This window comes from Choloepus didactylus, chromosome 1, assembly GCF_015220235.1.
Source record: "Choloepus didactylus isolate mChoDid1 chromosome 1, mChoDid1.pri, whole genome shotgun sequence".
NCBI classification, from domain to species: Eukaryota; Metazoa; Chordata; class Mammalia; order Pilosa; family Megalonychidae; genus Choloepus; species Choloepus didactylus.
Window position 1 is genome coordinate 106,221,592 of NC_051307.1, and position 27,915 is coordinate 106,249,506.

The following is a 27,915-nucleotide window of genomic DNA, read 5'->3' on the forward strand; positions in this document are numbered from 1 at the left end:
AGATGTCCCCCCATCAGTTGTTCCAGACTATTTTCTAGTTGTTCCTGGCTATTTACTAGTTTCTCTAGGGGACTAACTAAATTCCACACCTTCCTATTCTGCAATCTTGCCCCGCCTCTCCCTAGCTTAGTTTTGATTGAATAACTGGGAACTGTAACCTACCCAAGATGACAAGTAAAGATATACATATATCACAAGGGGTACCTGTCCTACCAGTTATAAGATGGTTCTATAAAGACTTAGTAATAAAAAATGTATTGTTGTAAGCACAGTCAGAGAGACCCATGAAATGAATAGATAGTTTGGAAATAGACCTGTGTATATATGGGAACCTAATATACAATACAAGTGGCACAACAAAGGAAAGGTAAGATTAGTTAATGTATAGTGTTATGAGAACTGGTGATGTCAATAGAGAAAAATAAAATGATCCCTATCTCACATCACACACAAAAGTGGACTCTAAATGGAATTTAACCTAAATGTGATGGATAAAAACAATAAATAGAAGAAAGTATAGAATATCTCTGTAACTTAGGGGCAAGGAAAGACTTCGTAAACAAAATTTCTTGCAGAAACCATACAACAAAACTTTACAGCAAATTTAAATAATTTTATTTAATGAAAGACTACAGACAAAATTAATAGATGATAGAACACGAAAAGATATTTTGTTGTGTCTAAAACTGACAAGGGATAATAGCTAGAATATACAAGGAACTCATGAAAATCAACAAGAAAAAGGCAGGAACCCAACCAAAATAAAACAAAGGTTATGAACAGGTGATTTATAGAGGAGGAAATCTAAAATCTAAATCTAAAAGTAGAAAACAGATACTCAAATTCATAATAATAAGAGAAGTTGAAATAAAACAGCAATAAGACATTAGACTGGCAAGAATAGGAAGCTGGATAATGCCAAGATTTAGAGGGATATGACACTGTAGGACACCTCTCACTTTGCTGGTGCAAGAGTAATGAACAGCAACTCTGAAGAGATAAGAGACAAGCCATCTGACAGTCCTTAGTCAAAGTAAATACCCATTGACTCATCAAATCAAATTTTCACACATGTTCATAAGGCAACATGCATGAAGATCTTCATCACAGCATTGTTTAGGGTGGTGGGGAGTTGGAGGTAATTTAGATTGTACACCACAGAATAGTGTGGAATAGCTAGAAACAACATGGAGCAGCATGGATGAACCTTAAAATATGGCGTTGAGTGAAAAAAGTAAGAAACAGAATGAGATATTTAGCACAATAGAATTCACATGAGCTTAAAATACAAGAACAACATAGAAACAAAAAGAAACACATTAAACACAATTGAATAGTTGGGGAGGGAGTGGTGGAATAAATAAATATAACTAGAAGGACCTTACATAGACCAATGGTGAAAATAGGCCATGAACTGAGCAGTAGCTGACCTTCTACACACGAAGTTCCCCAAAATAGTTATTCTGGGTAGCAAGTACACACCTATCTCTGTTTTTATTATCATAAAAACAGAGCATAATACCTAAGTCAGGGCTGGCATGTCTCCTCCAATCCTCACCCTAGAGGAGGGAATGACCAGGAAGGGGTGGGGGATGGGGTAGGGATATGTGTTATTTGGAAAAGTTCTAAAGATGATTCTAAATGGGATCCCTAGTATGTCATTTGTCTTCCCTCCCTTCTCCCTCAGGGCAGCCTCTACTAGGAAACTCCAAAGAAAGAAGAAGGAGACACTGTCACAAGCAGCATGGAAAGTGGTGCTAAATAAGAGGCTAAAAACAGATGAAGCTGGTGGTGAAAAACATTGCTACATGAGGAGGTCTTCATACCATGCCCTGCCGGATAGGTCAATAGGCAGAGAATGGAGCAAAGGGCTGCAATGTGAGAAAAGTGTACTACACACTTTGTTTTGTCCAATCTTTCAAAAATATTTTCTTATTATTTCAGACATACAGTAGAAAGAACATATACCAAATACTGTGTTTTTAAGCTAATTTAAGAAACAGAACATTATAAATACAGCATCTCATTTCATCTCATTAAAGTGGGTCTTAATCCTCTTACTGGAGTACCTTATAAGAGGCTAAAAAACAGAGAAGCTGAGAGAGGACCCACAGAAAACAGAGGAAGCCACCGAAGCCAGAAACTGGAAGCAACAAAATCTGGGAGAAAAGGACCAGCAGACATCACCATGTGCCTTGCTATCTGACAGAGGAGCCTAAGCTCACTAGTAACCAGTCTTCAGGGAGAAGGTATCATCCTGTTGATGCCTTAATTTGGACATTTTCATAGCTTAGAACTGTAAATTTGTAAGCTAATAAATCCCCATTGCTAAAAGTCAGTCGATTTCTGGTATATTGCATGTCATCAGCTTTAGCAAACCAAAATACCCACTAATATATATATAATTAGAAATAAATACTCTGAAGGAGAAGAACATTAGTCTATAAAAACATGTATCAAAGAAACCAGATCTATACTGGAGGCAGAGAGGAGGGTGGTCAGGAAAGGCTTCATTGAGGCGATGTCACTGGAGATGAAGGGTGAAGAATGCCTAGGATGAACCAATGAAGGGGTCGTGGGGATAGCGGCAGGATTGCAAGCAGGACAACAGCAATCAGTCAGTTGTAAAAGCAACTGGAGATTAGCAGAGATAAACTTTGTCATCGGTTGTCAAAGAAATCCAAATTACAACTCCTAGTCGTTTTTCACCTGCTAGGTTAATGAAGCTTTAAATTATGATATCGCTGGTATGGTGAACATTGATGGATTACTACCAGCAGTGTAAATTAAAAATTAATACAACTATTATGTAAAGTAAGTTAACAATATGTTTCAAAAGTCCTAACAAGGATCATACTTGTTGACAAAGTATTTCTTTTCCTAGGACTCTAATCTAAGCGAAAAAATTAAAACTCAGAGATAGATTTATGCAATAGATTTATTGCTGAATGACAATTCACAAACAAAAACAAATATGATTCCACCTTTAGAATTTTTTATATTTTATAAATTCCAGGTGGATAATAAGATTTTAATGCACATCCAACCTCGTGTATCTGACTGCCTATTTAACAACAGGAACAATGTTTTCCCTTCTTTTTAAATAGCTGACTTCATTTCATCTTCTAGGTCTTCATATATAGCTGAATGGTAAAATATACCATGGCACATATTTACAATGGAATACCAGGCAGCTATTTTAAATATAAGATAAATCTATATGTACTGATGTGGAAAGATATTCCATGTATTTTATTTTGCTAAGTGAAAAAAGCAATTTGAAGAAAAGCATGTTAAAATAATATGTATAGCAGGTACTTTGTACATATGTATACATGTTGTCCAAATAAAAATAATAAATGATAAAGAAAAAAATACGTATAGCATGATTCCATATGTTTGTTTCAAAAAAATTTGAATTCTACCTATCTCTCTATGTCTCTTTCTATCTATTGAAGTTCTAGAATGTTATATATTAAATTTTTAGCTGGAGGCAGAGAGGAGGGTGGTCAGAAAAGGCTTCATTGAGGCAGCGTCATTGAAGCTAAAGGGTGAAGAATGCGTAGGATGAACCAATGAAGGGGTCTTGGGGATAGAGGCAAGGTGCCGGGGGAAGCTGCTAGCTGCTTGAAAGAGCTGGGAACTGGAGAAGCAGCCAGCACACTGCAAAGCCTATGCTGGAGAGACCTGAGCCGGTCACTGGAGAAGCCTCATATGTTACAGGAACCTGTGGAGCCAACACACCAGAACCAGTAACTAGGAAAGACAGGCATAAAAGACCTAATCACAGAAATAATTATATAACTACTATTGTTTAATCACAATCGTTATGAAATTTATGAGTATTGAGGGATGCTTATATAAGTGTAATCTAATCTAAACTAGGAAGCAAGGCAAGGTCTAAAATCTGATTTTGTAGGGCTAATCCAGGTTTAGGTATGTTTTGGAGGAAGGGGTAGTTGGTGAGTGACCCAGGCCCAGGCAATGGTTCATGAAAAGGCCCAGGGTTGAAGCTATATGGAGTTTGAGGAACTGTATGCTTAGAGCATAGTGGACAAAGGGGAGAGTGTCAGTTAAGGAACAGAACATGCAGAGGCTTGCCAGCCATATTAAGGTTTTTGGACTTTGCCCTGAAAGTTTTAGGGAGCCATTGACGGTTTCAGAGCAAGCGGTACTGTGACCTGACTTTTGTTTCTTTCTCCCAACATTTTATTATGAAAATTTTCAAACATAGTGGAAAGAATTATACAACTAATACCCATATACCTTTCACATAGATCCTACAATTAACATTTTGCTGCCATCTGTCAACCCCGACCCAGAGCAGTTTTGGCCACCCTGGGAGACCAGCCATAATGGGACTTCTCTGCCTGCTCTTTTGGATTCTTTGTACTGTATAAGTAACAAAGAAATTATTTGCCCTTTTTGGACTCTTTATATTGTGCAGGTAATAAAGAGATCTTTGCTGAAAGTTTCTGTTGTGCCCTGAACCAGTATCACCATGACACACTGTTGTGCCAACTTGCTCCATAGATTTAACCCAGCAATTCCACACCTAGGTATACACACCCACCCCCCAAGAATTCAAAACATATGTTCATACAATTGAATACATACGTTCATAGCAGTATTATTCATAATAGCTAAAAAGCATTAACCCCCCAAGTATCTAATTGATGAATGGAAAAACAAACTGTGATATACATCCATTCAGTAGAATATTTGTCCTTAAAAAAGAATGAAGTACTGATAAATGCTACAATATGGATTTTCTTGAAAATATGCTATACAAAAGAAGCCAGTCACAGAGGACTATATATTGTATCATTCCATTTATATGAAATGTCCACAATAGGCGGATCTATAAACAGAAAGTAGATTTGTGGTTGTCTAGAGCTTGGAGAGTTGGGGGGTAGGATGCAGATTCAAAATGGCTGCTAATGGGTGTGGGGTTTCTTTTGGGGTGATGAAATTGTTCTAAAATTGATTGTGGTGATAGTTGCACAACTCTGTGAATATACTAAAAACCATTTCAATTGTACCTTCTAAGTGGAAGAATTACATAGAATGTGAATTATATCTCAATAAACCTGTTAAAAATAATCAAATTGCCCTTTAAAGGTATCAAAATACCGCAATAGCGGTACCACCCCCTTTTTACGGATGGGGAAACAGAGGTGCAGAGTTGTAAAATCTCCTGACTTCCGAGTTTTAGCTCTTTCCCCTAAACCATGCTGTTGGGTAGTGGCAGAATTAATCATTCTTTCTGTGACACTACTGTCATTTTATATGCTTCTATTACTTAAAAATCATAGTTTACAATTAATAGCTTTTGATGGCTCTCCCTTATTAGACTTATGGGCTTCTTGAGAATAGAGATTGTGTCTGAGTCATGTCTATCAAGGTCTGCTAAAAACATTCAGAAGACGCTCAAGCGAAGGTTTATTCAGGAAGGAAAGAAATGTAGCTGAGGCTAAATAAATGCAAAATAAAGTAGGAACGCAGTATATGGATTTCTGCCACCCCCAGCCATGGGAAGGCACAAGAAGAGGCCGAAACTCAAAATGCGGAAGGAATAAGGGATGGGAGAAACGGAGGGCATCTTTTCCTTCCCCTCACCCCCGACGGCTGCTCTGGAAAATTCCAGAAAGGATTCAGGCGCGGCCGGTGACATCACCGCATCCCGTGGCGACCACCACAGAGACCACCCGACGCGCAGACTTTTCCCGCCTCAGAGAGGCCGGGAAGAGGAGGGGGTGGGCCCACGCGAGAGGCGGGGCTTACGTCACTTCCGCTTTGGCCATACCACTGCAAGAGAGGGAAAGCCGAGCGGGGCGGGACCAAGAAAACGCGCGTTCTGGGCGGGGGAGGAGAGGGTTTAAGGAGCATCGCGTCACATCCGCTATAGTTAGAGTCCGTGCGGAGGCGGTGCGGAGCGTTTAGGCTCTGAGCGGTTGTAAAGCCAGTGTTTTCTGAGAGGCTGCGGCGGAGCCTCGATAAAGAAGGCGCCAGAGGTTGGTAGCTTCTGTTAAGCACATCGAGCGACGACAGCAGCCGGGAGTCATGAGCGACAGCGGCGAGCAGAACTACGGCGAGCGGGTACGTAGAGGCGGTGCAGGGGGCGGCTGTGTGGTCCCACATTTCTTTGGAGGCCCGTCGGTCTCTGACCGTAAAGTCAGGGCCGATTTGGTCTCCAAAATCTGGATCCCGGAGGGATGGGAGAAAGGGTTAAAGAGACCTGTGGATAGTGTCTTTAGTCTTGAAGGAGATCACCAAGGGCTTTATGTGGCCACATACCCGAGACGGCGGTTTTTTTCCGTTATAAGGGGAGGGGGAGAGATTTAAAATGGCTGCTGCGTCCCATCGGTGTTGGGGGAGGGGAGCGGCATCGTATTTCGCCGTTGCTCTCCTGCGAATCCTCGCCGCAGCCATCTTGGGCTGAATAACTGGGCGCGCAGCCAGAGGCACAAAATGGCGGAGGAGCCGCGCGGCGACGCGGGTCGGCGCCTCACGGGGCAGCGTGGTGGGTTTTAAGAAAAAAGATAACGTTTTTTGGGCTTTTTCGCTTGGTGTCTAGGTTAACGAACGGCATTCTTACCGGCCTCGAAAAGGGCAGAATCTAGGGTGTCCTCGGGGCCTCTTAGGAAATAATCTGAGGTAGAGTTAAATTTGGGGCCCATTAGTTTGACGGGATTGCGCACTGGCTTTGCTGTTGGCCTAGATGGGGTGCTTTTCTCTGATACCGAGAGAACTTTGAAGGGAAGAGTAGAGCAGACTACGAAATCAAGGCTCTTATTTAATGGAGTCGTGGGTTCCCCCCACCCCACGGAATTCTGTAGGAGAAAATTGGGCAACAATAATGGCGCCGTTACTTCCTTTGTTTTGAGGGGTTTTATTGAGAATCATATTTTGTGTTGGCACACGCGCTTTACCTGTCCCCCCACCCAAGTTATCGCCTGTGGACAAGTTCAGTGAGTTGAGATTAAATGCAGGAAACAGTTCTGAGGCTTAAAACGATATTGTAAAGTGTGACTGTGAGGCCGAGGATATTAGATTCGGAAAGCGTCTCGTGAAGATGCAAAAATTTCTAGTTTGGGAGGTTAGAATTTGTTAAAGGGTAATATATTTCTTGAACTTGATTTAGGAGACTGGCATATAGTTGTATGGTTTTTACAATGTTACCTGTTAAGCGTCCCCCCCTACTGTTACTTTAGATTTGAATGCCTTCTGTCAGGTAGAGAAGTCCACTCAGTGTTGGATATTTCATTAGAAAGGGTATTTTTAGGAAGAAACTTCCCTAAGTTCCTGGTACTTGACTAAATTTACTGGGGAGGAGCCAAATTGGGTTTAGTTCGAACTAATCAGGCCTGCCTTCAGATTTCAGATGTGTATTGATTGGGTTGGTTTGGGGTTTTTTTTTCCACCCTAAACAGATTTAACTTTAGGGTCACCAGTGTGTGTGATTATTTAAGGTCTTGGCTTTCTTAAGTTTGGATTGAGCCACAAGTTGTTAAGGCTGAGGCTTCTGGTTCCTGTTGAATATACTGTTGAAACAAGTCATCAGGCTTGAAAGGGAAAGCAAGTGATTTTTAAGTTGTTAGTTTTTAAACATCAATTATTTGGTACTTTTGGACTATTTAAGAAGTGGCAAAATGACTGGTTTGTACCTAGGAAGTTCCCTATTTGATAAAAGCGAACAAAGTTACATATGAGGATGTGTTTGTGAAGATGAAAAATTGGGGAAACTTGGCCAAAGAATACTTAAACCAGTGTGTTTTACATGAGGTCTTGGTTTGGTACACAGCTGAAGAGACATTATTGTCCTTAGACTAATCAGAAGTTTTCGAATTGGTTCTATTTTCTTTGTTAGTAGAAACCAAACTCTTGTGTTTTTACAACCCTGTTATATAAAATTGGTATATGGAAGAAGAGAAAAGTTAAAGTGTCAGAAGTTGCTTATTTTTCTTACATGGTAGTGAATTTTGGGGAGAAATTTCTAAACCTGGAAGTTGTGGAATATTTCCACATTGTTTTGCTTGGTGGTTTATGTTTGTTTTCCAGTTGAAGTATTGATATACGAAGTGATTAGAATAGAACTAAAACAAAAACAAATCTTTGAAGTCCTAAAAATTATTGGCACATCGATAAAGCTTGTTGGAAGAGGTTGAAATACTATAAAAAATAAGTCGATTGGTTAAACTCCCTTTTAAGAGTGCCTAAAAACATTGGAAAATATGTTAATGAAAAAGATGTGTTCGAGGCGATAATTACTGACATGCCTACTGTAAATAGCTTCTCTGGAGCCGGAAAAATGAGTTTCATTTAACTCGAGACTAAGGTTGGGTGTGAAATCAAGTATCCTTAAATTGACTCTTGGAGTTGTGGTTCAGTGTGTCCGTTGTTTGAAATGCACAGCTACGATGTGTTCTTGAATTTTTGTGGTTTGTGTCACACTTTAGTCGTGGCAGTCTTTTTACCTGTGGGATACGATGGTTTTTGGTTTTTGGTCCTTGGTTTGGTTTTGCATCTCAAAGGTGATATATTTAAGTTAAAATCTGTTTCTGAGGATCTAGTCAGAGTAGGCTTCTCTGTTATAGCCTAATCAAATACAAAGTAAATCATTTTCATCTTAAAACTTAAATATTCATTACTTTCCAAAGGTTTCTTGGCAATCATTTTGTAAGGGGATTGATTGACTACTTTTCTTTGAACAAAAGAAGCACTCTTAGCACTTAGTTTCTGTCATTTTGGAAGAATAAACTTGGCAGCAAGTCTAGAGGTTGCAAGGTAATATTGGGAGTGTAATATTTGTAATAAAATTTTTAAGGATGAGTTATGGTCACAATATAGGGTAATAGGGCATGTAAGGTTTACTTGTTACCTGGTCTTGTATTCAGTTTAATTTTCTGCCCTTCTAAAGAGTAATTTCTTTAGTTTCTACAAATGAATTTTACCCAAAGAATCCAGAAACTAAGGAAGAACACTATTGTACGGACCAGGTAGTTTTGATTTCTGTTGAACTATGAAAATTGCAGTAGCAAGCCATTTCAGACATCTATTTTGACCCAGCAAATCTAACAGAATGTTGGCTGTTTTTGTAAAAGCAGTACACTTGCAATTTAGATACATTGTCCCTAGTCATAGTCTCAGTAGAGTTGAGTAGCATCTGGTTACACATCCCATCAAACTGCCTTTCAAATTCTGCAGTTTTCCTCTTCTGCTTACTCTTTAGTTCTTTTTGTGTTCCTTGGTTTTAGCCCTGAACTCTAAATTCTCATTTTCAATATTGAAAGCTTCTCTGAAATTATTTTAAAGAATGTAGCCATCTCATCAAATTCCTTTAATAAAGGATTGAATTAGTGTTACGTGGGAGAAAATACTGTGCGTTGTTTTGTATTGGGTTAGCTGTGAGTAGTCTATAGTTCCTTGAAGAAGCCAGTTTGAAACATGTTTACTTGATTTTAATTAAGAATGCTTTAATCTCGTGGACGTTGTCTGGAACTAAGTGACATTCAAAACGAAATTACAAGTGATTATAAGGTAAGTACTACCAGTTTTGTCAAAAGATTAAAGAATTCAGATGAAGAGATGTGTTACAACCCTTTTACCCTTACTCCTGGGGAAAAAACCCAAACCTGGGTGATAAACATTAATGCTTTCATAGTCGAGTTCACATTTTTCCTAAGACCAAGGACAGAGCTACAATTGTGTGTTATCTTTTCAACCTTAGCATTATGTTTTCTGTTGATCTATTTTTATATATAATTACATAGTGATGGTATGGTGACTGCTGTTCAGGAAATTCACATGTTTTTATCCAGATTAGTTTTTTTGGATTATAGGTCACATAGAATTATGTATTGTCATTGTTTGCTCTTGTTCTTAAGCCTTAAGCCAGAAAAACATGTTAAGGAAATTAGTCTTGAGATTCCCAACATTCTTTGTTTTGGATTGGGTTTTGGAGGTTATTGTGAGATCATTATAGCTTGTTTATGGTGTAATGACAGCCCTTTTGATTTTTGTGCTTAGATAAGTCAAAAATTAGGTAAACATCTGAAAAAATGAAAAAAAAATACTTGATTTTGCTGGAAAGTGCTGCATGTTTTATGATTGTAAATGTTCATTTAAGGGTCTCTGTTTTTGCACAGACTTAGAACAGGTTAGGCACATCAGGTTTTGTTTTTTTCAGAGAATATTCTGCTCAATCATGAAGTGCTTTCTGTCCAACCTTCTGGTGGACAGTTGTAGTTGAAGGGAAAAAAGTTCTTTTAATGTTTGTGAGCATTAACCTATATGAGGATGGATGAGGTTTTCTTCGCACTTCTCAATTTTTAAAATATTCTTCAATCACCATATTGAATTTGAGTGTGCTTAATGCTAAATGGATTCCAGGTCTCGCCCCTAGAATCATCAAAAATTTGTTGATGGGACAAGTTTCTGTTTATTTCTAAGTAGGGTCTCTGAACTAAATGTGCATAATAACTTTAGCCTTCATGGTTGGTCTTGGTTTTATAAAGTGGCCACTTGAACTAGCTGAGTCGAAATAAACCTGATGTTTACATTATGCAGTAGTGTGTTTTCTTCGAATATGGAAGAAGTTTGGAAGGGATAATGAAATAACGGTTGGGGAGTTGTCCATATTAAAAACAGTTGTGATATCTCGAGCTTTGGCCTCCATTCCAGTATTTTATGTCTTGTACATCTAAGCCCTGTATATCTGTACATAATCGTTAGGAGGCTCTAAGGAAATCTGCTTGGGCATTCTGATTCCACGATTACATTTGTGTTGCCAGCAAACAGTTCCCATTACACTTGAGTGATGGATATTAAAAGAGAACCAATTACTCCCTTAAATAAAAGTCCATTTAAAAAACTTCCTGGATTAAATAAAGTTAAACAATAATTATCTATCTTTAAAGACATATAGAAAATTTATGTTTACTTTGTTAGAAAAGACATCATGATGCTTCCATGATAGAGCCATAATTGTCTTTGTGCCCAGATGAGTATAAAGGTTGGTCTTTTAAGAAAAGACTTTATTTCTTCAGAAATAAAATTAGGTGAGGAAATCATTGACAGGCAGGTGAAAGCTCATATAGAGAAACACAGGCTAACAAGGACAACTAGGATACCTTATGAAGGCAATGTTTTGTTTAGTGTTCAGTATACACTGTTAAACTAAATTGGCGCTGAGACTTTGAATAATTATTTCAAGAGGTGAGCTATAATTTTCTTACAAAATCACCACCCTTTAAAACAGATTTTCTCTAAGGGACATTTTAAGCCTTTAATATTTTATTCAATGAGGGGAAAAAATTTTTAAAGAATTCCTTTAAAATACTCCACTGTTGGATTAAAGTTTGTTTTGCTTTCCTTCCTTGCTAGTCACATAAAATAATTGGTTGACTTGATACTTAATTTTTTCTTTTATGTTTTTAGTTCTAAATTTAGTAGCTAGACAGATCATACTATAAATTCTCTAGAATAGCTTTCTCTAGGGGTGGGTTGAAAACTAAAGCTCCAAATTTTCAGATTCCCTGACAGTGTCTTTCTGCAGAGCTCTTTTAAATATGCAGTGCAAAAATGTCTGACATTAAATACATTCCTTGACCCTATCTAGACAGGTCATAACGTAAACCTCTTCAGCCTGAGCGTTTGTCATTATTACACAAATGAATTGTCCGTGCTTTCCTTTCTTGCACTTTTGTATTAATGTGTCATTTTGACTAGAGAGATATGCTTTTGACACTTAAATATTTTCTAGCGAAGAATATAATACGTAAGAAGTGTGGATTGTAATTAAGTTTTTAAAATGTTAAATGAACAGTAAATGTTCAGTTGCGCACTTCACTTTTAACTTAAGCATGATAAATTATTTGGAGTAGACAGATGAGATTGATTACCATATATATTCTAGAACCAACAGAAAACTATGTAGTTTCTGTTTTTTGAGCTGCATATTCTAGGTTTTTTAAAAATCCAAAACAACAAAAGGGATTTTTTTTTCTAGTTTCAGTTTTGGCACTGGATTTTATCCTGGAGTTTTAAAATATTCTTCATCCTGTTCTTTTTCTATTAAGGTTAATGTTGAAGAAGGAAAATGCGGAAGTCGTCATTTGACAAGTTTTATAAATGAGTATTTGAAGCTCAGGAATAAGTGAAGCTGAAATTTGAAAAAATAAAAGAAAGAATGCATGCTAATTATCAGACCAGAAGTCCCACTTGTAGAATATTGAGCAATTTGTGTGAAGTGGGGAAGATGAAAGAAGTCAGAATTTGAAACGGAAGAATGAAGAAAAGAAATAAAAATGAAGTTAAGATAAGAAGTAATCTGGAATCAGAAAGCACTACGCTAAGTAATTACTAGTCTGTTTATGTGTCCCTGTATATTTTGCTAAACATGCATGCATTATTTGTTTAATAGAAGAAAATATATACAGGGTAAAGAAGTGCCTTCCAGGGGAAACGTTTAAATTAGGTAATTCTAATTTTAACTGCTTAGTCATAAAATGATTGAAATGCAATTTTAAAACAAAAATAATCCTTTGTAGTCAAACACCAGGCAGGAATGGGCTCTCCAAGAGCATGGGTGACAGTTGGTTTCATGTTCTTCCCTTTGGATTTTTTGTCGAACACTATCCTGGGGCCTGAGTAAGTACCTCCAGAGTGGGAGCTAGTGGTCTTGTGCCCCCACCACACTTACCTTGGACTATTAACTGCACTGACCCCTTTTTCAGTACTGAACAATGTATAGTAAAATAATGCTTTCTGAACTTGTCAGTTTTTCAAAAGAACCTCACTCAGGATAGTTATGGACCCAAATTCCAAAATCCTAACAAAGTATTGAACAGGGTATAGTTCCTTTGGGCATTTATGAAGGCATTATTTTCTTTTCAAGTGCTCTCACTGGGGAGCTATGACTGTTCAGGCCCCAGTTTAAGGTGCATGTTGTGCTAAATTAAAAGGAAGATTCTTAAAATTATGCTGCTGTTTATAATGCCTGTCCCAACTGAGTAAAATGACTCTAAAATATTATAGCTTCTCTTAGAAGGAAGTAGGTCACACAGGTAAAGAGAATATCTAATTTAAAGAGGCAATAGTAGCAGGTGTTGTATTCAGAAATCGGCTTTACTCCCTTATCTGGTTATCAACACTTAACTATTATAATGATGTGATGAATACAGATTATGAAGTAGTTTTGTTCTAGTTCCACACTCTCCCCACCATCAAGTCTGTTACTGGGGAAAGTGACCCCAGTAAGAAAAAAAGTTCTGAAATCCTGTAGTTTGTTTTAGCTGACTAAAAGTCAGATAAATGATTGGTGAAATGGTGTTAGCATTAGTTAAATGGGTTATTCACACATACTAAAATAATACCCAGTAGTAGCCAACCAGCAGCTCTCTACTACCTTATTGGGAAAGGTCAAGGGTATCATCTTAATACTCTTCTCCTTCCTGAAATGAAGACAACTTAAAACTTTCTCTGAGAGTTAAAGTCCTAAAGCTGTTGGGAAAAGTGACTTACATGGCAATTCTTAAAGGATCCATTTCTGAGGCTTTAGAGCCTATTGTTGCAGTATGAAACTTGTGCTTTTTATTATTTATCTTGCAATGAGAAAATTATCCATGTTTATAGAAGATAATTTTCTGCATTTGCTTTGCCTTAATTACTGCTTTGGAAAATATATGTGAGGCTACTGTCATACACCTGACAGTTGAGTATCCAGGTTGACTTTGTTTTTAACTAGCTCAAAGGTGAAACCAGGTTTTCAAATTGAATACAGATATGGGGTAAGTTATTTATTCCCAGGATGCAATCAATCATTCTTTTAAGGATTACCTATGTACCTTTGGCCTGCTGTGTCTGTGCAGTATTTTAACGTAATCGTTTGTCCACAGAATCCAGTTTGACATAATGTTAATCTGCATTCTGAATTACTTAAAGGGCAGGCAAATAGCTGAAGTAGAAATGATGTTAATAGTTATGGTATTTGTATTCAAGCCCATGGGTTCTTTTGTTAGGTGTTCCGACAGTCCTTGAGATCAAAAAAAAAAAAAAACAAACAAAACCTACCTATTTACCCCCCTGAGGGAAAGAAAGCGGCTTGGAATCTGACCTTATGGCCCAAGCTGGATAGATTTTAGATGAAAATTGCATTTGTGCTTGTGGACCATCTGATCCTTTCCCCCACCCCTCCCCCCCTTGGCTAAAGCATCTTTGGGTCTGAGGGATTCTACCTGGGGTCAGTGGGGGAAGGGTGAAGCAGGCAAGCCTGTGGACATACAAACAGTGGCACGCACATCCCAGGAGGGCCAATTAATGCCAGGGGCAGATAAAGAAATAACAGACAAGGTGCCAAGAAGATGTTTTTGCCAAGAAAAAAAGTCAGATAGGTAGGAAACGCTTAACATAATTCACTAAGTGGGTAGGACTGTTAGCCAGCATCAGAGATGGATTTGGCGTTTGGTGCATTTAAGAAATGTAGGCACCCAACTCAAGACCTACTAAAAACACACTCCAGGTTAGGACCCTCTACTTCTAAATGCTGTACAGCATTCCTGTTTAAGAGTCACTGCTCTAAGTCTAATATACTGCACCCAATTTGGAAGATAACAGGAGAAATCTAGGGTTTGGGTGATTGTTCAAGTTTTTCTAAGATATTATCATTCCTGGACTACAGAGATGCAGATTATCTTGTTAGGCTGATTTTGTTTTTTCCTAATGTGTTTTCCTGCAGGTTGTATATTAGTAGAGGATTAAAATCTAGTTTATAAGTACTTCTGGACATTTTTAAGGGACTTCTTGTCTATTTTATTGATGCTAACTTGAGGTCCATGATCCTTTTCTTTGAGGTATGATGTGTCCCCAATAGTACTTAATTGCAGTAGGATTTTAAAGTGTTGACACTTGTGTAGCTTTGTCGGCCCTGAGAGTGGAGTTTGAGTTTTCTTATGTGTAGAGGCCTTCCCACCTGGTTTTCTAGATTTGCCCATGGGTTAAGGTTTAAAGCTAACTTTCCTTTATGCTTCTAGATTTAGCTAGTAGTTGTAGATCTCGTTTCTTCCTGCACAAGCTACATTTCCTTGCATATGTTTTCCCAACCAGGTAATGGCCAACAAAACTGCAGAGGACTTTAACAAAGGCCAGCAGCAGGCATTGTTTAAGGGTTAGCCTTAACCAAGATCAGTACAGAAAGGATGATCTACATTCTGATGCTTCTGTATTCTTGGTCTAAGAAATGGTTGTTCCCAAAATATATCTGCATGGCCAGTTCGTTTTGGAGGCTGCATGAAAATTCTTATGATTATTCTACAGATGTTGCGATGTCTTTGGCTTTTGATCTGCTAGAATTTCATGAGGAAATCTCATTAAGGCTTCAGTTCTAGGCAGGAGCAGGAGTATTTGTTTCTTCCTTCTTAGTAATGGATGGACTGTCTGGTGAAGCCATCTCAGTGTGGGTTAAGGCATTTCTGTTAAACCAGAGGCTTAAGGGGGATCTTGACTTTTTACCCACTCTTCCTTTATACTAAGATCCCTAGGCTAAATGGTGTTACGTTAACTACAGTTACTTTCTTGGTTTCTTTTAACTCATTGTGGAGCTTCCAAATTCTTTTTTGCTTTTCTGAGCAAATTTATTTTCTTTCGTTTCCATTAAAGGTTATAATCATTTTGGTGAAGTAATCTTTCTAGCATTGGATAAACAAAGGATATTTAGTAACTTGGGTCTCCTGTTTAGATTTTCTGTTCTAGATTAACTTTTGTCTGTGATGAAGGTGGCAGGAGCTAGATCCCTATTTTTGAGGTATTATTCTTTGTCCAAGAAGAGAAGGAATGTGAATTGTTCTTCTAAATGTCTCAGTGCTCAGAATATGTGTTAGAGAAGTCAGGTGCTTGTTAATGGGGGTCCTCAGAGTAGTGGTACATCTCTTAACCATTCTACTAGTGTTCAAAGGCAGCTGTTCTCACTAATAGTAGGGTATTATCTTTTTCTTTTCTTTGAATCTCTCTATGGTCACTCATTGCAGGGTTGGACTATCGTGTTTCATGTCACTTTGCACCATGTTTTTATTGACTCTGAGATCTCAATTGAAAGTTCTAGAATTGCTGGGTTCCTAGAGACTACTGGCTGAGTTACTCTTTTCTGTTTTACACTTTGAATTTTAATTTGTCTCTGTTGTATGTAAATTTTTTCTCCAGTGCCCAGAATATACTGAAGATATACTACATAGGGAGGTCTCATTGTAACTTCTACTGTGTTGCTGCTTCCTTTTGAATCTGGCTGTTTCTGCTCTCTATCTTGGGTGGAAAGACTCACTAGAGACTTTGTATGTCTTTTAACTTGCTTAAGTTTGATGACTTGAAAGAAAGGCTTTCTTGCATTGGTACAGGATATCTTAGTGTGGAGTGTCAAAATGAAGACAGATTCTGTCCCTTCCTCCTCTTCATCATTGTTTTCAGTTTTGATGCATTGGCAGAATTTTTATCCTGGCTCCATTACTTAGTGTATATATGTGCTTTTCTGCTTATTGATTAACCATATGCCTTTGGCTTGTTGATGAACTGGTTATCTTGTTTAGTCATTCCTTTTCTCTCTTGTTTAGAGATATTCCTTTTTGTGCCCTTTACCTTGGCTTCTGGTTCAAGTTTTGATTGGGAAAGCTATGAATATATAGTATATGCTCAGGCTTTGGTTTTTGCATACAGAACCTAAAACTCCCTCCCGTCCTGGGCCCTATAGATGAGAATCCCCTGATCTAAGCTGTCCATGGTTTCAGTGTGTCCTTCATGTGACTTTACTAGCTTGCTTACTCCCAGTTCCCTTTAAGTTGGCCCCGACTCATCTGCATTTGGCTGAGGAAGCTATGGATCTCTAAGCATCCTCTCTGTTCTTATCTCTGTCCAGTTCACTACCTTTCTATTCTATTTCCATCTGGCTGATTTGAGATTCTTAAACCTCTCACCATGGTTAAAATGGAAGAGGATCTATGGAGTCTAGTGTCCTTGAGCTGGTTTTTTCCAGTAGGTTACTGTCTTCCTCTAGGGACTAAAACTGAGATGGTCCTTGTCTCTTTTCCCACTCAACTATAAATATATAACTTGAAAAGTTCAGATCTTATGAAAAAATCAAAGAATTTTAAATTAAATTTTACGAATTTTGTAGGGTCTGTTTTATTGATTGTAACTTGACTGCAAATTAGGTATGAAGCATAGATGTCATAGTTAATAAGGTTCTTTCTCACCCTAGTCTTTATGGAATAACATTCCCAAAGCAGTCCTTTGACAGGTTCCTTACCTGTTGACTTTGGCACCCCTTTCTGAAAGGCGAGTGGGGTCAGATAACTCTTACCCTGCTCTAAAAAGGTGGAAGAAAGGACAGGCTGACTTATGTCAGTTGGAGTAATGAAACTATTACAACAGGTATACTCAGTTCCTGCCCTTACCTATGATTTCTTATCTTGGAAGGGGATTGCTTTCCCTCACCATTTATCTCACACCAGCTTATTTGTTTTTAAAGTTGCCCAGAAAGTATACAAATTAAACTTTTGAAATCTACGTGTAGGAATCCCGTTCTGCTTCCAGAAGTGGAAGTGCTCATGGATCTGGGAAATCTGCAAGGCATACCCCTGCAAGGTCTCGCTCCAAGGAAGATTCCAGGCGTTCCAGATCAAAGTCCAGGTCCAGATCTGAATCTAGGTAAGAAAGACTGTCTTGGGATTTTCTCCTGTTACTCTTAGCTCTGAAATTGGTGTGCGCTTGTAAACCAGGAAGGTAGAGAGGATTAGATCATTTGTTGGCCTATGTAATATTGGTATTAGCAATGAACTTAATTGTAAGTTCTGGGAGGCAGAAGACTTAAGTGCTTCTCAGCCTGGGCTTTGGAGTCAGGGTTCAAATCTTAACTATTTTTGTTGGCTTGGACAAATTACTTAACCTTTTTCAACCTTAGTTTCCTTCTCTGTAAAAGGAGAGTTAGTAATAGTACCAGTCAGAGTTGTTGTAAGGATTCACTATGAGTGTAAGTAAAGTGCTTATTAGTATGGCAAACTGCAAAATAGTGGCTTTTAGTAACTGCAATTCATGATAGGTGTAGTCTACTATATTGCATACAGTTGTAAAGAAAAAATAACAGTGCACTTTTTTCTTTTCCAAATGTTGTTCAGGAGTAAGGTATAACATCCTGGTTTGCCCAGGACAGTCCCAGTCTATGCCTGTTGTCAGGCATAATTAATAGTACCCCTTTACGCTCCTAGACTGTGTCCTGGTTTAGATGACAAATGATGTGGTCACTCTAGACTAAAGAGCCACTTAGTGTTTGTTTTTTTTGTTGTTGGTTTGTTTTTATAACTCGGAGAAAAATACCTAGGATGGTGATTTAATATCTTGTGTAGTGAATGGTGTGCATAATGGAAGAAGCAGAAAAAGAGTGGTATTTTGAAGGGGAAAGATGGGCACAAATCAAGGTAGGAAAGGGCTGCATGTTTTAGGATTTTCCAGGAGCTATTGAGTGTTAATTTTATTCTCTCTTCATCTTTTCATAATTTCAAGAAATGTTGGAGGAGAGCTTTTGGCTTTGGGACTCTTAACTAGCAAAGTTGAAATGACTAGCTAATAGGGAAGTAAATTAAGTATTGATCCCAGTTAATGGGTACCATGTCGCCATATTCCTGGAATGTGTTCCTTCTTTTGGAATTTACTCTAGATAGTGATGTAACAGTTGAAAGCCTATCTGTTAGTTTTGTCATAACCTTGAAGCCTTTGTCTTGCAGGTCTAGATCCAGAAGAAGTTCTCGGAGGCATTATACAAGGTCACGGTCTCGATCCCGCTCTCATAGACGATCCCGTAGCAGGTCTTACAGCCGAGATTATCGCAGACGGCATAGCCACAGTCATTCTCCCATGTCTACTCGAAGGCGTCATGTTGGAAATCGGGTAAGATGAAGGTCTGCTGTGTTTTCGAAGCAGTGGACTGCCTAAAACCACTTTGTAACACACTCGTTTTTAATTAGAACTGACTGCAGAGCATTAGCAGTGAAGGCGTGAGTTGTCTGTAGAGGCCTTTTGGTGTTGATATAATTCTTTAAGAAGACCCTAAATATTTAAGTAATTACAACTTTAGAATTAAGGAAGGGGCTGGGAAATTCAGCCTTAATGATCACTATCATAGAAAAAAATCCTCCTTTTTAAAATAGTATTTCCTGCTTAATGCTCTGGATTTAAGCAAAATATTGACAGGCTGTTGTAACTCAGCCCATGGTGGGGAGAGAAATCCATTCTGCTTTGCTATTACAATATTGGTACATTAGATGTTACAATATACATAGTTCACGCTTATGTTCGGGTTTCTGAGTTTATTTCATATACTTCTTCTAAGATGTTCTCCTTAGTTCTAACCTTGTTTCTTTAAGTTTTTATTAAGGCTTTTCTTAGATTCCATGAGTGGTTCCAAATGAAGTGGCATTTAGTGTATTTAATATAGTGACATCGTCTTAATCTAAGTGGTTTTGTGGGGAAGAGGTGGTTAGTGGTTGATAATGAGTTGGAAATTCTCCTTAGTAAATTCTTAATATATGAAATAAGTGGAACATTTGGGTAAATTAATTATGGCAACAGGAATATCAACAGTATGTGGTTCATTCTGTTTTTTTCTTTGTGGTAATGATCGCAAATGCTAATAACTTTAAAATGGGTATATTTCCATGGGCTTCGTTTAGTGGGCATATATGAACACTTTCACAAAAATGCAAACAAACTATAGAGGCTCTTCTATATCTTTGTCAATTCAGAGCATTTCATTGTATGGATGGTATATTTTAATTCAACATTTTAAGTTGGCAGTTTCTTTGGCTGGTAGAAACAGTGTTATTCTAGTTATCTTTATGTCTGCATAGTGCAGATGTGTGAATATTTCTTTAGATTAAATTCCTAAAAGAGAAATCCCTTAGCCAAATTGCCCTCCAGAAAGATGTCAGTTCTTTAACAGTAGAAGCTCTTGTTATCCCGTTACTTTTGAGTTTGAAATTATTCTTTTGCAGTCTTTTCTGCCCATTCTTAAACTTGGCCTGCAGTGCCTGCTGTAACAAATTTGTAATTTTTCAGTAGTGTTTGGTTTAATCGTTAATCTGATTTTATTAATGAAATTTTGGGCCCATTTATGTTCTTTTTAAAAGTTTGTTTTCAAAGTTTAAAACCCATTTATCTATTTCTAGGCGAATCCTGATCCCAACTGTTGTCTTGGAGTATTTGGGTTGAGCTTGTACACCACAGAAAGAGATTTAAGAGAAGTGTTCTCTAAATATGGCCCCATTGCTGATGTGTCTATTGTATATGACCAGCAGTCTAGACGTTCAAGAGGATTTGCCTTTGTATATTTTGAAAATGTAGATGATGCCAAGGAAGTAAGTAAAAGTCTATGTGTACCTTTGTAAAACATCAGTTCTGTTGTTACCTCCCAAATACTAATGACCAGGTGCTTGAATAAGGACAATTTTTCTTTTTATGGTGTAAATAGGATACACTATTGAAACAGGTATAGAATGACAGGAAGCATGGCTTGGGGCAAATATACAGGTCACTTTGCTTCACTAATCATTAATTTGTGGCCAGCTTTACCCAAACTGGCTACCCCTCCAAGTACATTATATTGGAGCAAATCCTGACATAACACTTCATACATGACTATTTCAGTGTGTGTGTGTGTGTGTGTGTATCTGTATCTAAATGGTAAGAATATTAGTAATTCCTTAAGATATCTAGTCAGTGTTTGTACTGGGCTTTTCTAGAAGAGAAGATAACAAGAAAGTGATAACATGGTTTGGGAGGAAAAGGGAACTGATTTTGAGTATATGTTGGCAAACAGGTGATTTCACATTTGGATATTAATTTGACTTGAAGCGGAACATAAAGTTTAAAAAGTTGGTTCCTGAACATGAATGTGGTCCCCACTTAGGAAATTTAGACTTCAGTCATGTCTAAAGGAAATAGATGGAAGAGAAAAGGCTCTGGGAAAGTTTAAAGACAGTCCATCTTATGGTATTGAGGTGAATGTTGAGATTAGGTATTCAGCTCTAGGTAAAATCCTTTTTTATGAAAGTTATGCTAATTTTTGAAAATCAAACTAATTTTCAAAAGGAATAACTTGATCGACTTGAGTTAAAACTGAATGCAGTTAATTACTAATGGATGATTTGTGGGATTTTGTCATTGACTTCCTTTTAGAAATAAAAAAGTTGAAATGTTGAAAGCTGTAAGTGGGGTTTGTCCAAGGTCACTGTCTGAAAGACACACACACACACACACACACACACACACACAAACTTGAACATCTGAACTAAAAGCTACATAACAGTGTAATTGGAAACTTCAAATTTATTTTTAGGTGGAGGGGTGTTTACACCAATAAATTGAGAACAAACTTCTAAGTCTTTGGAATAAGATATATGTGTATTTTTAACTACATACTGTTGCAGGTATTTGTATGCTCCTGATGACTGAACTGTATATGTAACTCAGGCCCTCTTTATTTCTTCTCTTTATCCCAGGTTTTTTTTTTTGTTTTTGTTTTTGTTTCTTGGTTTCCATAGCAGGCGTTTACAAACTTCTGTAGGGAGCTAGATATAATGAATTTGGGCTTTGTGAGCCCAGTTCAGTCTCTGTCACAACTACTCAACTCTGCTGATGTAATGAAAGGGCACCATAGACACTATGTAAATAAGTGTGGTTGTGTTCCAATAAAACTTTATTTATGAACACTGAAATTTTAATTTCATCTAATTTTCACATCTGAATGCTAACCATCCCCACTGCACCCCAAAAAACCATTTAAATTCTTAGCTCTTGGGCCATACAAATATGGGCAGCTGGCCAGATTTGGCCTACAGGCCATAGTTTATCCGTTTTTCCTTTAGAGCTTCTGGAAGCACTCAAATTTGTAGTTGGATACAATGATTCAAGTATTTGATGGGTTAGATTGACCTTTTGTGGGCTTTTTGGTAAAACAAAGTTTTTATGCCTAGCTTTTACAAATGATTATTTAGTAGGGGAACAACTTGTAAGTTGTAGACCCTCTTCTGGCCAACATTAAAATAATGGCTTCATTCAGGATGTGTATTAACAATTTGTTTATTTTTTGTAGGCTAAAGAGCGTGCCAATGGAATGGAGCTTGATGGTCGTAGGATCAGAGTTGATTTCTCTATAACTAAAAGACCGCATACCCCAACACCAGGAATTTACATGGGGAGACCTACCTAGTAAGTGAAAGTAAAAAATTGATTTATGGTTCAGTTCAGCTGTCTCCAAGGATCACATATACTGGGAAAAATCTTTGGTACTTCATCTAATTATGACACAATTTAAGTCATTTATCCTATAAATTTTTTTAACTGACTAAAAATACAGTCAGTAGGATATATTCAATGGAAACATTCTGTTTTGTGTTACAGATTTTGAATTGATGCCTTCAATAGATCACATCCTTCATCATAGGAAAGAAATGCCATATATTTGATTTTGTTAGGGAATTAAATTTCCTGACAAAGAGCGTTCTTCCCATAATCAATAATTTTAGTAAAATGCATTTTTTAGCTTTTGCTTCCTTAAACAGAGTGAAAAACACTGACTTCATTTACTGTATCCCAACTGTGGTAGAATATTTCTGTATTCTGATGTCACTCTTTTCAGTGTGTTATCTTACTAACAAAAAGATACAAATTGATTTTGTTTTTGAATTTAAGTATGCTCTTACAGATAGAGCAGAGAAATGTAATTAATTGTCATGTTCTCTTCAGGACTATTGCTGAACCTTTTCCCTTACTCTAGGGAAAAGTAAGGGATTCACAAGTTCAGTGACTCACAGTTGAAAGCAAACCGATAGGATTTTTGTGCCTCCTTAACCAAAAGATTTTTTTTGTTGTATGTAATTGTAAAAAGTAAAGAGAAAAGACACTACTTATCTAATACCTGTGAGAATTATCCTAAGAGAAATATTTGCTAGTTAACGTTATCCCTCAGGAAAACCCGTTCTATAAACTCGTGATTAGAGTAGATATCCCCATTTTTGCCCTGGCAAAGAGAATAAAATGCAACTACATTTGAAACAGTTATCCAGACATTTCCATAGAGCATGGCTATGGGATTGTATGGTAGTACCCCCAAGACCCAAGTGAGACATGCTGTGGATTTTTGCTGTTGCTGCTGATACGGATAAATATCTGAAACAGTTTTTTTTTTGTTTTTTTTTTTAAAGGTTATTAGAGATTTTATTTGCAAAACACCTCATCAGAACCTTGCACATTTTAAGCACTCAAAAAACCAATTGTTATTACTATTATCATTATATTTAATATTTGGGGCACTGAAATCCAGTAACTACAAAACCGAAAGAAGTTATACATTTAAAAATAATTTCCAAATAATGTCAGTGAACTGTGTTTATCTAAAGTGCCAAAGCTGAGTTCTGCTTTATCACCTTCTAGAAGCAGCCATTATTTTTTTTTTTATTAAATTCAGTTTTATTGAAATACATTCACACACCATACAATCATCCATGGTATACAATCCATTGTCCACAGTATGATAACATAGTTATGCATTCATCACCACAGTGTATCTCTGAACATTTTCCTTACATCAGAAAGAACCAGAACAAGAATAAAAAAATAAAGGTGAAAAAAGAACACCCAATCATCCCCCCCATCCCACCCCATTTGTCCTTTAGTTTTTATCCCCATTTTTTCTACTCATCCATACACTAGATAAACGGGGTGTGATCCACAAGGTCTTCACAATCACACTGTCACACCTTGTAATCTGCATTATTATATGATTGTCTTCAGGAGTCCAGACTGCTGGGTTGGAGTTTGGTAGTTTCAGGTATTTACTTCGAGCTATTCCAGTGCGTTAAAACCTAAGACATGTTATCTATATAGTGCATAAGAAAGTCCACCAGAGTGACCTCTCGACTCCATTTGAAATCTCTCAGCCACTGAAACTATTTCGTCTCATTTTGCATCCCCCTTTTGGTCAAGAAGATACTTTCAGTCCACGATGCCGGTCCACATTCATCCCCGGGAGTCATATTCTGCATTGCCAGGGAGATTTACAACCCTGGGAGTCGGGTCCCATGTAGGGGGGAGGGCAGCGAGTTCACCTGTCGAGATGGCTCAGTTAGAGAGAGAGGGGGCCACATCTGAGTAACAGAGGTATTCGGGGAGACTCTTAGGCACAATTATATGCAAGTTCAGCCTCTCCTTTGCAGTAAAGAGCTTCTGAAACAGTTTTTAACAGTGGAAGTCAAGTCCAGGAAAGACTGCTTGATATTTACAAAAGACATATTGTTATTTGTAGTGGCAGCTCTCGCCGCCGGGATTACTATGACAGAGGATATGATAGAGGCTATGATGATCGGGACTACTATAGCAGATCATACAGGTAAGATAATCTGAGGTTCAAGTTGTCAGAAACATGAAGGATGTTTCATCTCTTCCCTTAAATCTGAGTTCTAGTTTAATTTGAGGCATCATTGTTGTTATTCCTAAGTTTTAAGCCTTTAATAAAAGCGTTACTTATATTTAATTTGCTAAGAAATGCAAAGCTTAGGTTTAAACCAGGTTTTTCTTCTGTTTTTTTTAATTCACTTTATTGAGATATATTCACATACCATGCAGTCATACAAAACAAAGCGTACATTCACTTGTTCACGGTACCATTACATAGTTGTGCATTCATCAGCAAAATCAATCCCTGACACCTTCATTACCACACACACAAAAATAACAAGAATAAAAAATTGAGAAAGAGCAATTAAAGTAAAAAAACACTGGGTGCCTTTGTTTGTTTGTTTTCCTTCCCCCATTTTCCTACTCATCCATCCATAAACTAGACAAAGGGGAGTGTGGTCCATATGGCTTTCCCAATCACATTGTCACCCTTCATAAGGTACATTTTTATACAGTCTTGATGGGTTCTGGGTTGTAGTTTGATAGTTGCAGGTATTTACTGCTAGCTACTCCAGTTCACTAGAACCTAAAAAGGGTTGTCTATATTGTGCGTAAGAGTGCCCACCAGAGTGACCTGTTGGCTCCTTTTGGAATCTCTCTGCCACTGTAGCTTATTTCATTTCCTTTCACATCCCCCTTTTGTTAAACCAGGTTTTAAGGTTATCAGTTTTTTTTTTTAATTTAACTTGGGTATTTATTTGGATTTCTGTTCAGTATTATACAATTGGAGGAACTTTAATGATAACTTTGGGTACCTTAATGAAGAGGTAACCCATTTTCTAAACTTGGGGTGTAAAAAATTGTTAGAAATGTTTGGTGTTCTGAATTACGCTCATTTTAGCCACCAGAGAGCCCTTTGCCAGTTTCTAAAAAGGGTGTCAAAAATGGCTCTTTAATCTGTTTACCTTCAAGAAACTAGCCTTCACTTACACAATGTGGGAGCTTTTATTGTTTGGTTGCATGAATTGAAAAATATATATTGTATGCATATTCTTTCAAAACCTTACAAAACTGAATATATGTTGTTTTTCTGCCTTCACAGAGGAGGAGGCGGAGGAGGTGGAGGATGGAGAGCTGCTCAAGACAGGGATCAGATTTACAGGTATGCCAGGAGAGGATTTAAAATCTGGGCAGTGGTGGAAAGATTCACACAAAAATGTTTACCTATTAATATTTTGGTAGTAAAATTATTTATAAGGAGGATCACCCAAAATTTAATTGCATGAATTTCATAAAAATGTCTAACTCGAAGCCAAGTAACAATTTAAAAGGCTTAATGTGGGATTGCAAAAATAATTGGGCTCATACTAGAGATTTTATATCTTGATATGGTCAGGTATAATTTTAAGCATTGGTTTAAGAACTCTGATAATACATTTTTAGACAGAATTTATTTACTACATGATTGCCGTGTTGTATTCTTAAATTTTTGTGGTTTGCTTTTTATAAGCATTTCCCTGAGAAATAAACAGGAATATTCCAGTTTTTCTTACACAAAACTAAACCTACTTTGAAACACTTAGTGAAATTTGTTTTGGATGTTAGTCTGTGGAATTGATCATAAGTTTTTTTCCTTTCCTTTTCTGATGTATTCTTCTCAAAATTCAGGTCTGCGGATTTTTGATGGATCAAATACAGCAAGGAGTATTTGACCTGATAGTTTTAAGAGGATGATTATTTGGTACTAGGCCTGAAAATGTGCTTCATTCTCATGACTTAAAACAGATCTTGAAGCCAAGCCCCATGGCTAATAGAAAATTAGTGAGGGTTTAGAGAATAGGGATCGTGTATAATCTTTGTATGTCATTTAGTTCAGTTGTGATCTTTGGAGATAGACATTCTTGGCATTTGTTTACAGAAGGCGGTCACCTTCTCCTTACTACAGTCGTGGAGGATACAGATCACGTTCCAGATCTCGCTCATACTCACCTCGTAAGTTATTATTTTGATTGGACTTTGTCAGTATATTGTAATAATATGGCTTGCCCCAACTTTGCTAAAACCACAGCAATTATTTACATCTACCCACATCCCTCAAATGTTTGGTAGGGTTAGGGTTCAGGGGAGTATTTAAAAAAAAAACAAACCTTGAAATCCTATTCTTTTTCTTAATTGAAATAGTAAATTTATAGTATATTGTCATTAGTAGCTTTTTTGGTTTAGGAGTCCTTGCAATTTTTGGCCAACTTAAACATCTGAGTGGCTTAAAACCTTACTTAGCTCTCTGACTTAAACTTCCCACCTGTTTAACAGTAATGTATCTTGCTTCTAGTATAACCCTTAGCTGACAGCCTTCCTCTGTTTTCACCAAGGGAATCGGGGGCATAAGGATTTCCTGGTGACAGAATAGTCTAGCATTCTCAGCATCGAGGTTTACTAGGTAATCAGTTTTGTCAGTATTAAAGCATATTTATTCCTCCTTTTCTTCCTCAGGGCGCTATTAAAGCATGAAGTTGAAGACTTTCTGAAACCGGCCCTAGAGTTGGGATGTTTGTGGACAATATTTTTTATTGTCTCCTGTTTAAAAAGTGAACAGTGCCTAGTGAAGTTAGGTGACTTTACACCTTTTATGATGACTACTTTTGGTGGAGTTGAAATGCTGTTTTCATTCTGCATTTGTGTAGTTTGGTGCTTTGTTCAAAGTTAAGTGTTTTCAGAAAAGTATGTTTTGCATGTATTTTTTTACAGTCTAAATTTTGACTGCTGAGAAGTTTCTATTGTACAAACTTCATTTAAAAGGTTTTTCTACTGAATCCAGGGTATTCTGAAGATCGAAGCCTGTGTGTAAAATGCTACCAAATGGCAAAAAGCAACAATAAACACTTTGATTTCTACTTTTCTTTCTAACATACCAATGCTTAGCAGAACTGTTCTAAGTTGTCGATAGTAAATTTAAAGACAAAAATGCCCTTTTTCCTCTAGTCCATGAAAAATACCATACTTAAATATATCTGCAAATAAGTGTTAAAATTACGCTCTGTAACTCTGTACTGCTAGTATTAGAACTAAAGATTTCAATACAGCAAATGCTTAATGCTTATCTAAATGTGGATTTGTCAGCCTTTGTGTATTCTGTATTATATATAGCAGAGAGTAAAAGTAAAGAAAAGAGTTACACGGTGCCTACAAAAGGCTAAAGCTTGTTACAAAGGTAACAACTATTAATTATCAGCAAGTGACAATACATTCCACCACAAATGTACTCTTGTTCTTCTAGCTTTTAGGCTATATGAAAAAACTGGGTGTTTCAAAGTACAGGATAAGAAGGGAACACTACACCTGTGTCATGGATGAACTGAAGAATTTGCCTGTTCATTTTTTAAATAGTATTTTCAGGTCCTTTGCTTACCAAAGGAGGCCCTATTTCACTCAAATGTTTTGAGAACTGTGTTTAAATAAACTCAAATGAAAAGAGAAAAA

At 37.3% G+C, this 27,915-nt stretch overlaps 1 protein-coding gene across 1 annotated transcript; it reads left to right on the forward strand.

Moving 5' to 3' along the window:
* Positions 1 to 5,894: 5,894 nt before the first annotated feature.
* Positions 5,895 to 27,915, forward strand: TRA2B (transformer 2 beta homolog). The gene is made up of 9 exons (XM_037838904.1): positions 5,895 to 6,099; positions 17,561 to 17,694; positions 18,768 to 18,930; positions 20,208 to 20,396; positions 22,133 to 22,248; positions 24,344 to 24,427; positions 25,538 to 25,597; positions 26,354 to 26,427; positions 26,929 to 27,915. Exons 1-9 carry the CDS (start codon positions 6,064 to 6,066, stop codon positions 26,937 to 26,939), a joined length of 867 nt encoding a protein of 288 aa, XP_037694832.1. The 5' UTR covers positions 5,895 to 6,063; the 3' UTR covers positions 26,940 to 27,915.

Excerpts from the sequence above, each read along its gene's own strand:
- TRA2B (XM_037838904.1), top strand. The coding sequence starts at position 6,064 with ATGAGCGACAGCGGCGAGCAGAACTACGGCGAGCGG. Across the intron at positions 6,100-17,560 it reads AGCAGAACTACGGCGAGCGG|GAATCCCGTTCTGCTTCCAG; the intron begins GTACGTAGAGGC and ends ATCTACGTGTAG. Across the intron at positions 18,931-20,207 it reads GGCGTCATGTTGGAAATCGG|GCGAATCCTGATCCCAACTG; the intron begins GTAAGATGAAGG and ends ATCTATTTCTAG.